The sequence below is a fragment of the Rhododendron vialii genome, chromosome 4a, assembly GCF_030253575.1.
Source record: "Rhododendron vialii isolate Sample 1 chromosome 4a, ASM3025357v1".
Taxonomy (NCBI): domain Eukaryota; kingdom Viridiplantae; phylum Streptophyta; class Magnoliopsida; order Ericales; family Ericaceae; genus Rhododendron; species Rhododendron vialii.
In genome coordinates this window covers 1,446,907-1,460,299 of record NC_080560.1, presented here as the reverse complement: position 1 = coordinate 1,460,299, position 13,393 = coordinate 1,446,907, and the positions used below count along the sequence as shown (strand labels likewise).

Genomic DNA, 13,393 nt, shown 5'->3' with positions numbered 1-13,393 from the left:
CCTCACTAGTCGCGGGAATCATAGATGAATTTACTCTTGGATAAACAAACCAAAACAGATTGTTTGCCAGTTTGTTAACCCCTCTCGACTTCGATGGTTGGAACCTGTTCATGTGAACCTATTCATGTGTTGAAGCTTGTTGGGACCATCAATCATGCCATAAGTTTTGTTGATCGGATACCGATTGATGGTGAATACAGAATCCATTTACTCAAGTATGTGTTGATTGATCTCAGATCAAGTTGATTTTTGACGTGATTGATGGTATCAACAAGACCGAAAAAAACCCATTGATGGTGAATACAGAATCCATTTACTCAAGTATGTTTTGATTGATCTCAGATCAAGTTGATTTTTGACATGATTGATGGTATCAACAAGACCGAAAAAAACCCAATACGGTTTCAAATTTCAATCATCACAAGAGCTGCTCCCTGAATTAATCCAGTAATCGAGAACAGGAACACTGGAACACAAAGTAAGCCAATATATTTCTGAATATTGTTAGTACAAAAAAAACCTAATGTACAGTCTATTATAATTCTGCCAAGAGAAAAAATCCATAATCCATTGAGGGAGGAATCTGAGAAGTTGATTATCCATTCTGTTTATGTAAAGAGTACCAATCGCCTTGGCTTTGTTCTGTTTTCTTCACACACTGGCATGAGCTCTTTTAAGTGTCCCAAATCATCACAATAGCGATCACGCCAATCCCCAACAACACGGCCAAAAACTTGTAAAAAGGCGTATCAACCAAAACCAACTTCTGCGGCAAGTAACCCTTGGCTAGCAAATGATTTATGGAAACATAGACAAAAACCCCACAAGCCAGACTCATAGAAATGGCATAAATCCAATCTGCCACAGCGCCTTGAGTCGTGGCATCAATTACAATTCCAATGGCAACTCCAATCGGACTTGAAATGGCGAATGCAAAAGCATAGGCGACACAGGATAAAAAGGGACGATCGGGAATCATACGAAGGAGAGCGATACCCATAGCGATGGCTGCGAATATCTTGTGGAGGCAGATGGTCCACAGAGCTTTCCAAGCGTCGGCCTCTGTTTCTGCGACTCCGATGGCAATGCCCTCAAAGACGGAGTGGAAACACAGTGCGACTATGAGCAAGATGCTGTCCCCAAGTGATGTTGCAGATGTTGCAAGTGGAGCTTTCATAAAGTGGTTGTGTGGACTGCCATGACCCTATTATATGAACAAGCAGTCAAGTGTTTGGTTAGAACCACCACGGATTGAGTCCTTCCCAAATAGTCAATCAAAAGTACTGTAATTTGGAACAATGGGCCTCAAAGATGTACTCTTAATGGCTTTTTACTAAGTCCCTCACCTGATATTGTGACCCTGTAGTCATCCCACTGCTACCGCCTCTCCCGTTTCCTGTACCAAAGAGAATACAGATCAAACACATACGCTAAGAAGAAAACAACCTTTCCATACTTCTCGGAGCCGAAACATTCGTGAGGATGATTCTGAGTCCAATTTTCATGAGCTTGTTGAAGTAATTCGAGGAACTTCAGCCAATTTTGACTATCAAAGAAGACAAATGGTGCATGTATGTATATGCGAGGAATCAGATCATTTCCTCCAACTAGGACTAATACTCAGAAGTATATTAATCATGCCCAGCAAAGAACATTAAAGAATAAGGCTGCATCTGTATTCACCAGTAAACGAATCATATAACTAAGATCTCGATGGAATCAAAATCACCTCCCGTTTCCTGTACCAAAGAGAATACAGATCAAACACATACGCTAAGAAGAAAACAACCTTTCCATACTTCTCGGAGCCGAAACATTCGTGAGGATGATTCTGAGTCCAATTTTCATGAGCTTGTTGAAGTAATTCGAGGAACTTCAGCCAATTTTGACTATCAAAGAAGACAAATGGTGCATGTATGTATATGCGAGGAATCAGATCATTTCCTCCAACTAGGACTAATACTCAGAAGTATATTAATCATGCCCAGCAAAGAACATTAAAGAATAAGGCTGCATCTGTATTCACCAGTAAACGAATCATATAACTAAGATCTCGATGGAATCAAAATCACCTCCCGTTTCCTGTACCAAAGAGAATACAGATCAAACACATACGCTAAGAAGAAAACAACCTTTCCATACTTCTCGGAGCTGAAACATTCGTGAGGATGATTCTGAGTCCAATTTTCATGAGCTTGTTGAAGTAATTCGAGGAACTTCAGCCAATTTTGACTATCAAAGAAGACAAATGGTGCATGTATGTATATGCGAGGAATCAGATCATTTCCTCCAACTAGGACTAATACTCAGAAGTATATTAATCATGCCCAGCAAAGAACATTAAAGAATAAGGCTGCATCTGTATTCACCAGTAAACGAATCATATAACTAAGATCTCGATGGAATCAAAATCACCTCTTGTTATTAAACAATCCATCGGTTTTGGAACATTAGGAACTCAACAAATCATGCTTTGTGTAGCTGACAAGGAAAGGCTATATGGCATAGTTGGTTACTACAAATCAATTGCATTTCATTTGAATCTCGACATCACCGTTGGACCCACCAACATTCCCATTCTTTCCATACACATGAGAAATCACGAAATCAGCAAGCATAGTAATCACCGGAGATGTGGCTCTTCAGAGGTGGAAGAGTTGGAATCAGAGTCGTCGTGGCCGCCTGGGTGACATGGCCGACAGTATCGGCCTCGAGCAAGCTCGCCTTGCCCCCCAAAATTTTGCTCAAAAAGGGCCATGTCTAGGTAGGACGACAATGGAGACAGCTGTTTCATTTCTTTATCGCAAATTCTACTTTTTAATTCCTCCCGTCAACAAGAATATTCAATCCAAAAAATTTAAGCGTCAATCTAACTAAAATTTTAAAGAAAGACAAACAAAGACTGATGTTTCATTTTTTACTTGCAAAATTACTTTTTAATTCCTCCCATCGAAAATATATTCAATCCAAAACATTTAAGCATGAATCTAACCAAAATTTTAAGGAAAGACGAACAAAACAAAAGATTCATATCGTAAAGATCTAAGGAGGCTTATACGTCCTGAGTGTCAGCTACGTAACACACAATCCTTCTCCTTTATCCGGGTTTGGGACCGGCTGCAAAAAGATGGTAAGACTCTAAGAAACAAAGGATTCATGCCCTAAAAATCTAATAGGGCTTTTTTTACGTGCTTGTTGTGAACTACTTAACACGCAACCCTCCTCTTTTCTAAGACGCAACCCTCCTCTTTCATCCAGGCTCAAAAGACTCTAAGCACGACACACAAGACGGAGTTAAAAGACGAACAAAACATCAAAACAGGAAAATCAGGCCAAAATGAAATCAACAACAAAGCACAAACCTTGAATCTCGACATCGCCGCCGCCGCGGGGCCCACCACCACCATTCCCATTCTTCCCGTACACATGGGAAATCACGTAATCCGCAAGCATGGTAATCAAATACCCAGCGCAAGCCAACATGAACGCAAAAGGGTAAGGTTTACTCGTCAAATCCCCAAACGTCTCGTTCGAGTCGCTCAGGAAATGCATCATCGCCGTCCCCAAGAACACGCCCCCGGCGAATTGCGTCCCCAGGACCAAAAAGCCCTCGTTCCATCTCATAAAATACGGCGATATGCCACCGACGAACGTGCCGATGAATACGAGGATTAAGCACCATACTTTTACCAGGATTAGGGATTTTGAGCGGAGATTTGGAGGGGGAGAGTCCGCGTCGGAGTCGGAGTGGTCGCCGTGGGCGGCGGCGGAGAGGAGGAGGAGAGAGAGGAGGGGGAGGAGGGAGAGGAGTTTGGACATTTGGATGGTGGGTTGTTGATTAGGTCAGCCATTTTGTTTGGGTGGGGTTGAGGGTTTTTAAAGAGGATTATTGAAGGAGTGTTGTACTGCAAACAGACAAAGAGGATGAGAGAGAGAGAAGTACATGAGGACCGATGGAGGGGAGAGAGAGAGGAGTAGTACTGGACAGACGACGAGATTGGAAAGAGTAGTACAAATTGTAACTGAAAGCGGAAGGGTTGTGGGCCCGGTTGGTACGAGTTTCGTGGGAGGCCCCACTGTCGCTTCAGAAAGTCTACGGTTCCCGACATCGCGCCGGGCCCATTTCGGCTACCGGATGGTCAATTTGAATAGTCCAAAAATTCTATAAAAAAAAATGATGGTCTACGCTAGAATCAACGGCATCCGATGTGTGTAGATACACGATTCAAACACTCGATGGTTTTGTGTATATATATATTTTTTAAAATTTTTGGACGGCTCAAATCGACTGTTCGGTGGCCAGAGTGGGCCTGGCCGGACATCGGGATCCGATCGGGAAGTGTAGCACCACTCCTATTGCTTTCTCTAGCGTAATTATGTTCGAGACACCCCTAGTTACAGTAATAAGGCCTCGTTCCGGAAAGGAAAATAAGTACTTATTTTTTAAAAAGGCAATTTCAAGCTAAAAAATTATGTGCTTACGCAAATTATTTTCCTATCAATATGGATCTTGTTTGATAGATCTCATTGAGATCTTTAATGCGGTACCAAAAAAATTAAAAAACTATTTTTTATTTACATTATTTTTAAGTTTGAAAATGTGAAATAAGTATTTATTTTTTAAGAAGGTGTTCTGGAACAGGGCTTAAGTTGCAAATGAGCCGAGCCCAATTAAATTTACTCCACCCGTTCCTATTTAATTATTCATTACAGTTTTATGTGCATTTTCAATTTCAACGGTTTATAACTCTCGACGTATGTTGCTAAAAATATGCAATATAGATTTTATTTGATAGATTTTAATTTTTTCTATAAGACAATGATTTCAAAAACATAAAATATAATATACGTCGAGAGATATAAGCCAATGAAAATACACGCAGAATCGTAGGCAATGAAATATGGACGGAGGGAGTACTAAATTAGCATGTTAATCCGAATTTTAGAATGTTAAGTTTGGCTCAATTATTAAACGAGTCAAAAAATTGAGTTTGAGCTCGACTCGCCGAGTACTAGTAACAAATGGAGCCCGAAACTGCTCGCAAGCAACTCGGCACTAGCGGCAAACGTAAGGAGCTATTCTGGAGTTGTTGGCAGCTTGAGACTCTTTACAAGCTTGACTTGATTTGACACAGTTTTTGCATATTTTGCCATCCTCCGATTAAAAATAAAAAATAAAAGAAGAAATTAAATAGGCATCCTATTTGAAGGACTTATTTAGGTGTTCATCCTAATAGGTTCGAATACTTATGTCCACATTCTCAAAATACATTATTGCCCCATTGTACCCTTATGTCTACCAAATTAATACATTTGAGGATTGCAGTTTTTATTTTTTATTTTTATCGTAGGTATCCGAGATGAATGGAAGACTTACGTTCTCATCTTGAGTTTTAAAAACTCAAAACAGCTTCTCGAGAAATCCCCTTGTAATTAACCTCTCTCTCTTATCATTAGTCCTCTCCTCCCTCTTTGTCTCTAACGACTTCAATCCCCACCAATCAGACCCCAAATCCATGAACGACGGCTTTTGAAGTGCCAGCGAGGCCAGACCATGATGATGATGAGAATTTGAGCGAAGGTTTAGGTTTAGATCGGACTCCAGATGGGTGATTGGGCGACGGCGCTAAAGATGCTCGAGATCAGCGATGCCTAGTGAGATGGGGCGATGCATGGCAAGAATGTATATCCGGCGAACAAAACCAGTCTACCATGAAACTCTAACCGATTTCCAGCCGCCGCCCCCGTTTTTGATCTCCAAATGAGTCGTTCGTCGTCCATTCGAGATCTATTTTGTTTAGTGATGCTGTTTATGTTCGGCTCGTACTAAATTAGTTGTTGTATCACGCGCACCATTTCGAAGACCAGTAAATAAGCCACTATTTTTTGTCATGATTTCAGTGTATGTGTTTTGATTTCTTCAAATTTTGTCATGATCTTTATTATTGTAGTTTCGTCGGTATGATTTTACGATACGTATTCATGATGTTTTTTTGTTTCATGACGATTTCACAAATTTTGTCATGATTTCGGTATGAGTGTTTCGATTTCTATGGATTTTGTCATTATTTCGTTTAGTGTAGTTTCGTTGGCACAATTTTATGATACGTATTCATGATGTTTTTTGTTTCATGACGATTTCATAATTTTTGTCATAATTTCAGTTTGTGTTTCGATTTTTCCAAATTTTGTCTTGATTTTAGTTTAGTGCAGTTTCGTAGGAACAATTTTATAATACGTATTCATGATGAATTCATGGAGGATTTTAAGTAATATGTCATGAAAAATTATGATGATATTTTTACAAAAATATATTATTTATTGTCATTGTACATCTGTATTTATTGTTTATGAATATTCATTTCAAGTTTGATAGATGTTAGTTTTATTTTTAAATGTTGTTTTATGATTTTAGGTGAGAGAATATAAGATCAAAAAAAGATAGGAGAGAGAATGAGATAAATTAGGAAAGATGAGGAGAGTGAAAGATTATTAAAGATTAGGAGAGAGAAATGGTAGTTTAGGATTTATTTGAATGTAAGGATGAAAAGATAAGTTTTTAAACCCACTAGAATGAGAACTTAAGTATTTATATAGAAAATGACCCCTATTTAAATTCCCCCAATTTTATAATTGTTAATGATTGACCACAGTTAGGACAATCGCAAAGTATGTAAAGCTGTGTCGAATCAATACATCTCTCATTATTAACTAGTTTAAGCTGTGTCGATTTGATTTTGTCTAAACTGGTTTTTCTGCACGGCCTACTATATATAAAATTGAAGATTGGCTATTAAAAAATTTTTGGGGTACAATGTTCAGAACTTAATCCAACTTCATGTTGAACAATTATCACTATCCTGAGTATTAAGGGCCTGTTTGGATGGGGGCTATCAAAGGAGTATTAGTAATACCCCTCTTAAAATCGTAGGCCCATGGTTAAACCACGATTTGAAAACACCCTTCTAAAGGGACTTTTTAGAAGAAGAAGATAAATGGCATCCTTTTGATTTGGTCAATGATTGTATAACACTATTGTATTGTTGTACTACTACGTACCATTTATGCCATAATTCTTTTAAACCGAAGCTACTTGAGTTGAGCATCTCAATCCACACAAAGTGGTATGAGATACTACTCCATAAAAGTATAGTATTATATAATACACGCCACATCAAGACTAAATACCACCTGTTGGGTAGGGGTTATCAGAACTGTGTACACAAATTGACATAAACACTTGATTATAATAAAATAATATATTTATTACGTCTACTATATTATCGACCTTTCCGCATACCAACGATGTCTGTACAAGAATATATTATTGTACTTTGCCCGTTCGCAAGAAAATATCGTGCAGTATAGGCCTCACCTTAATATGATGTATCACGCATGACCAAGATAGGTTAGTTCACCAGTCAAGTTAAACAACTTAAATGGTTATGGGACCCGTTCTCCTCTCCTATTAGGACTATCATGATGTGCCATATTTGAGAAATACTTATTTACAGCACTAACCAATCACAGCCGTGCAAAAGTGTTCTGAACGGTCTGAATTTTAATGAAACTTTTCATTAACATCCCAACCGTTCAAAACACTTTTGGACGGTCACGATTGAGTGCTGTAAACACTTGTTTACCGCACCTCCGGAAATAAGATTTTCTCGCCATATTTCAGCATTTCATGTGGAAGGAATCCTATCTCACTTCCCGTAGGACCACTGATAATAGTGTTAGCTTTAATTTCACGTTTGCAGAGACCAAGACCACACATATTTACTACGACAATCCCCTAAAGTCCTAGGACTTGGATAACGATGTTGAGAAAATTGAAAGATTCTTTTCACACATTCATGGACAAGGGGTCAAGCCAATTAACCCCACCGATGAACAAGGTATGCCAACTATACCAAGTCTTGTATTCGCCAAAAGAAATGAAATTTCTTCTCATTTTTCCAAACCCAAGTTCCAACAAGATGAAGAAGCAAGTAGGACTTATTCTAAGATAAACCAAGATGTGTACGTGTTCGATAGGATTCTCCGAATATAGCTTTGATTTCTATTATTTGGCCAAAGCAATTCAATCATCTCGAGGAGAGAAGCATCTTTTGTGAAGGAAACAAAGGACGAAATACCAAGCTATCATGGTAAGGGCCTCAGAAAAGAACAAGAAAAGGCAACTGATCTAATGACCCAAAATCCCCTTTTCGAGAGTAACAGCTTCTTCACTCAACTTGACAATGAACCTGCAGGAAAAAATGGATTACAGTATATGACAAGTCAACATCCCGCTGTTTCTCCAAAGAAGCTGAAATTTCAAAAAATTCCGAACAAATCTCTCCACGCGAACTTTGACTCAGCGTCTCCAGAAACGACCATGCTGCTTCTGCTCTTGCATTCGCCTGCACCATTTGAACCAAATTCTAGTCAGCCAGATAAACTCCGAAACATCAGCTCGTGTAGAGCATTGTGGTTGTGTAAATTTTTAAGTGCAACCAGAGAACAACATTTTTTCTTCCGCGTTCTCACGACATTTTAACCAGACAAACATCAAATGGATTTGAAGAACAAAAAAAATGTCAGACATCGTGCCCCTGAAAGAATAATTTGCATCTGGCCCTTTCTTTTCTTCATCTACAACATTTCCAAAAGGCACAAGTATCTGGTTCTCTGTGTTATGAAACTCTTTGCACAAGAGATTATCACCACGATTATAGCAACTGTCGACTATATGACTTGCAAATTCCAAGAAAGCAAAATACAATTTACAAAGGAACTTTACGGCTGATGATCTTTAGAGCGCTCAATGAACTCTTTTGCAATATCACGTCCCTGATATGAAGCTAGCACAGGTCGAATGTTGGCAGGTCTATGTCGAGCAACGTCTGCTTCAAACCAAGAAAATCGTAAGTACTGACACAGTGACACTGCATGTGATCTTAGATGGTTATAATATAATGAAGACGGCATAATAATATGATAATACCAGGCCACTTACATTCGAGAAATGGAAGAAGATCCAAAAGTGCTGTATCATCCTCTTCAAGCGTCCATGGCTTAATAGGTACACAGTTTTCTGGCTGGAGGGTACTTTCAAGTGCATGACCACTCACATAAAGAATTTTAGCGGGATCTCAGTTCAGCTTTGAGAGATCCTGCCATAAAGAACTACAACTTACTAACATCATCAACTAACAAGAATCCTAGAGGTAGAAGTACAATTATATGAGGACCCTAGAAAGCATCCGTCAGGATAATAGTTCGCTGCTAGGAAAACGTAAAATAGAAGTCCATTACATTTTCTAGGAAAGGATATTCTAGACTTCGTCTACTTTACCTATATTCCAGCTTCGTGAAGCCAGAATCTCTAGCTCAGATACTTTTAGTCTTAATGAAAAAATACCCGACAAAGAAAGATATAGGGACATAATCTGTCACTGGAACTAGTGCAGGTACATCCACATAGGTATCCAGACCATATATCAATCTCCTCTCACCAAAAAAAGAGGAAGCATATATGAGTGGAATAATGAACGGCAACATAACTAAAGCAATATTTGAGGGGGGAAAAAATACTTACTCTGAAATGCTTCCCATCTTGATATCTAGTTGCACTCCTGTTTAGCCTAAACTGTACGCAGTGTTTCGGATCCAATCTCTCAGCCACCGGATCAACATACTGCACCATTAAAGCAGAAACTGTCACTCATAATGAAGTACAAAAAGGAAGTGGTAGCACGCTTTAGGGAGGGAAAATTTGGAATTGCCATAGGGAGCTGGTCAGAATACACCACAATTTCATAAAATTGAGACATGTGTTCCAAAAAGGCATCAACTCCAGGTCTTTTGAATGTTCGCCAGCCTCTGTCGCGCTGTAAAATAATTCCGCCCAAAAAAGCGACGAAAAAACCCCCAAACAAAACAAAAATGCTATCAACATGACGTAACAAGGATTCAATCCTTCATGCTAAACCCCTTTCCAATTCGGTGTGGGCAAGAATATGCCTGTCAATGGACCCGATTCCCGATTTAAAAAAAAAGGGGGCGGATCCAATCCCAATCCGACAGGATCAGAAACCTAACTTTCACATATTGGGAACTGAATCCGGAAAATCAGACATCCGATCCGATTCAGTTAACCTATTCAAAAATTCAGCACACAAGCCCACAAATAGATCACTTGAGAATATTAGAATAACATCGAATATGTAAATCTTCATAAACATGTCGGATCGGATATATCTGAATCCAATCTGTTAAATTTTGGATTATTGAATTCCAGTCACACTGATTATCGGATGGGATTACAGTAATCGGATTCGGATTAACATTAGATCGTACTCTGATAGAATCTGGATCTAATCCAGTCCATTGATAGGCTTAACCAGGAATACAAGAAAGTAGGCCATATGCGGTCAGGGGTAACAGGACAAGCGTATTTCATAATGATGAAGAATAAAAACAAAGTAACAAGTCACGGTAAGATAGCAATGACAATGATTATGCTCCAGTTATGCAAGTTGGGCCAAATAAAAATTGAAGTGTTCAACAACCACCGCAACATTATCAGTGACTTCCAACCGTATGAACTACATCAACTGAAAAACATAGCAATATGTCTATATGATAATCTGGCATGCACCAGAAAATGCTCACCTACAAGTTCTTCCCCTAGCATTTTCAGAAAAGATTCCCTTCTCCTGTGCCCTGGGTTATGTGAAGAATACACAGGAGATGCAGGATGTTGGCACACTTTTTCAGTTCACCAGCACAAAAAGAATACGAATGTTTGTGAAGAATCCCCTCTCTCCCTCTCATATATAGCAGGGACTCACTAAAAGTGCAGAGGGTGCGACATTGTCAATAATAGATGTGTTAATATACACTAAAGTACAGAACCAAAACCACCTTCAAAGTATTGCAATTGTCCTAGATAGAAGTTAAAATTCTTCTTCCATCTGTACAACACAAGACCAAAAACAACGCCAAGTATTTAACCCCTAAATTTAACAAAGTAGTACTGGAAGGTTGAACTCCAATATAATTGGATTGGAAAAACAAAAATCAGTAAAAGGACAAATGCAATCTCAGAGGAGCAAAATCTATAGAATTGAATATATCAGAATTTAAAGAACTGACCTGTCATTGCAGCAGGGTAAAGCAAAGCTTGAAATTTCTGAACAAAACAGATCAATGAGATTGCGTTATGCTGTGATGACTTTACTTTCCAAAATATTGAAGTAGCTAAAAGCAAAAGCAACCACTGAAAGTGCAAAGGGGTCCAACACAGTTGATGATAACAAAGAGAAGTAATCAAATCTTTATGGTGAAAATAAGAACGAGAGTGGTGGGGCAGCAGAATTTTGTATAACAGATGAACTAGATGAAAAAAGAGCAAATAAGCCCAGACCAAGAGAAATGAGCAATAAAGACAGCTAGGGACATTTTTCCCTCTTCATCTTGCAAAGCTTCCAGTTAGGTCTCTCAAACCATACAAAATAACAGGAGTAGAGGAGGAAGTACTCCTCCAACACCTGACTGTAAAATATATTCAAGCACCCATGAACCATACCACATCAGGTACAGTTGTTCATTTAAAGTACATTCTGAACTACCCCCATAATAACTGTAATGTCACCATCCCTTTATAAGTATATTGCTAACAAACAACTGCGCAAACCAGGTTCCTGAGATTCAAATTCTAGCTTCATCTGACAGAATCTATTTCCAGAACTGCATTGGAAAGATGGCGGGGAAAGGAAAAAGAAATTAACATGTTGGCACTTTCTCCTAGCAACTAACATATAATATAGTGGACTATGTGCTCGCCCTGATTTAGTCATATAGGAGCTGATATTAAGGAAAAAACGTTTGAAACTCGACTCCACCTAATATTAATTGCTTCAGGAACAATGGACAAAGAATGTCGACTATTAGAAGAATAAAAAGAAAAAAACCACACATGGTTGGAAGTTGAAGCACTTCCTCTCTTCCAACTTTTAAAGAGCAAGGCTACCTTAACAACAAAGACAAACATAATAACACCTGAACAATCCAAAACAAAAAATACTACATCAGACTCACATCAGATCCAGATGCATCATCCCCTAGTGTATTTTTCGCGGGTGCACGCAAAGCCTTTGTCTTCTCATCTACTTCGTCCAATGTATATGCTGCAAAAAATGATCAAATCAATGTGTCAAGTGCAAGCCAAAAATCAGCATCGGTTGCCCCTCTTTATTTGACTCCACTGACTTTGGATCAGTCTGTACCGAAAAGAAGTTTACTCAAATGTCTAGAAACTGTATTAAAATACCAAAAAATGAACAAATCAATGTTTCAAGTGCGAGCCGAAATCAGCATTGCTTGGCCCTCTTTATTCGACTCACACTGACTTTGCGTTTGCCCAACTGTTTAGAAACTGTACTAAAATACCAAAATTTGCAAGTAAAATCTCAGACATTCAGGTAAAGGCTTGCTCTTATTTAATTCACAACTCCCAAGACTTAAAAAAAATCAATTGATGAATGTATCCTAGGTTGCAAGACTTGAACGCGCAAAACATTGTTTTAAAGCTATAAGCCAGGAGAGACACCAAATAAGGGACAAAGGTAGTGAACCGATTTGTTTTCCGTCAATATCCGGATTCATTTCTGTTGTGGCCTTAAGGGCGGACCTGGCGCTACGTTAAAGCTGCCCCACTGAGGCTTGAAGGTCACGGGTTCGATTCTCGAAACAGCCTTTCAACTTGTAAGGCTAGGTACATCAACCCTTTCCCAGGCTCTACATATGAAGGAGCTTTATAATATATGGTAGGCCTTTTTAATCTCAGGATTCATTTTCCCCTCCAGTAATTTTGATTCAATTCACAATAATTCAATCCACACAGAAATACATACACATTCGTGAATTACTGAAACATATATTCATAGTACACATTCATAACGATGTATATCTCTAATTAGACGCATGCGAAACAAATAGAATATATAACTCCAAACCATTCAAGTACAAAAGGAGACGAAAAAAACATCAAGTTTTAGGTCAAATTCTATCACAATCTTGAGTAGAAAAGCAACATAGTCATAAACATGTAGTATATCTCTAATTAGACACATATGAAACAAATAGAACACATAATTCCAAGCCATTCAAGCACAAAAGGAGACAAAAAACTATAAAGATTTAGGTTAACTGCTATCAAAATCTTGCGTATGAAAGCAAAGCATCAAGGTATAGGTTAAACGCTACGACAATCTTGTGTAGAAAAAAGCAACTAACTAACCGTAAGAGGCGTAACCAGCAGTGGCAACACCGCCTGTCAGGGCAGTGACGAGCGTGTACTTGAGGAAATTACTTAAAGGTACTTGTTTTACATGACTGGGCTACG

The 13,393-nt window shown here is 38.7% G+C and overlaps 1 protein-coding gene and 1 pseudogene across 1 annotated transcript; both read right to left on the bottom strand.

Annotated features, from left to right (window-relative positions):
- Positions 1 to 467: 467 nt before the first annotated feature.
- Positions 468 to 3,972, bottom strand: LOC131322350 (zinc transporter 11-like). The gene is made up of 3 exons (XM_058353649.1): positions 3,363 to 3,972; positions 1,347 to 1,396; positions 468 to 1,204 (listed from the first exon to the last, which is right to left on the bottom strand). The coding sequence occupies exons 1-3, from the start codon at positions 3,817 to 3,819 to the stop codon at positions 674 to 676; spliced, it is 1,038 nt and encodes a 345-aa protein (XP_058209632.1). The 5' UTR covers positions 3,820 to 3,972; the 3' UTR covers positions 468 to 673.
- Positions 3,973 to 8,034: 4,062 nt separating this feature from the next.
- Positions 8,035 to 13,379, bottom strand: LOC131322598 (mitochondrial import inner membrane translocase subunit TIM50-like; annotated as a pseudogene).
- Between the last annotated feature and the right edge of the window lie 14 nt (positions 13,380 to 13,393).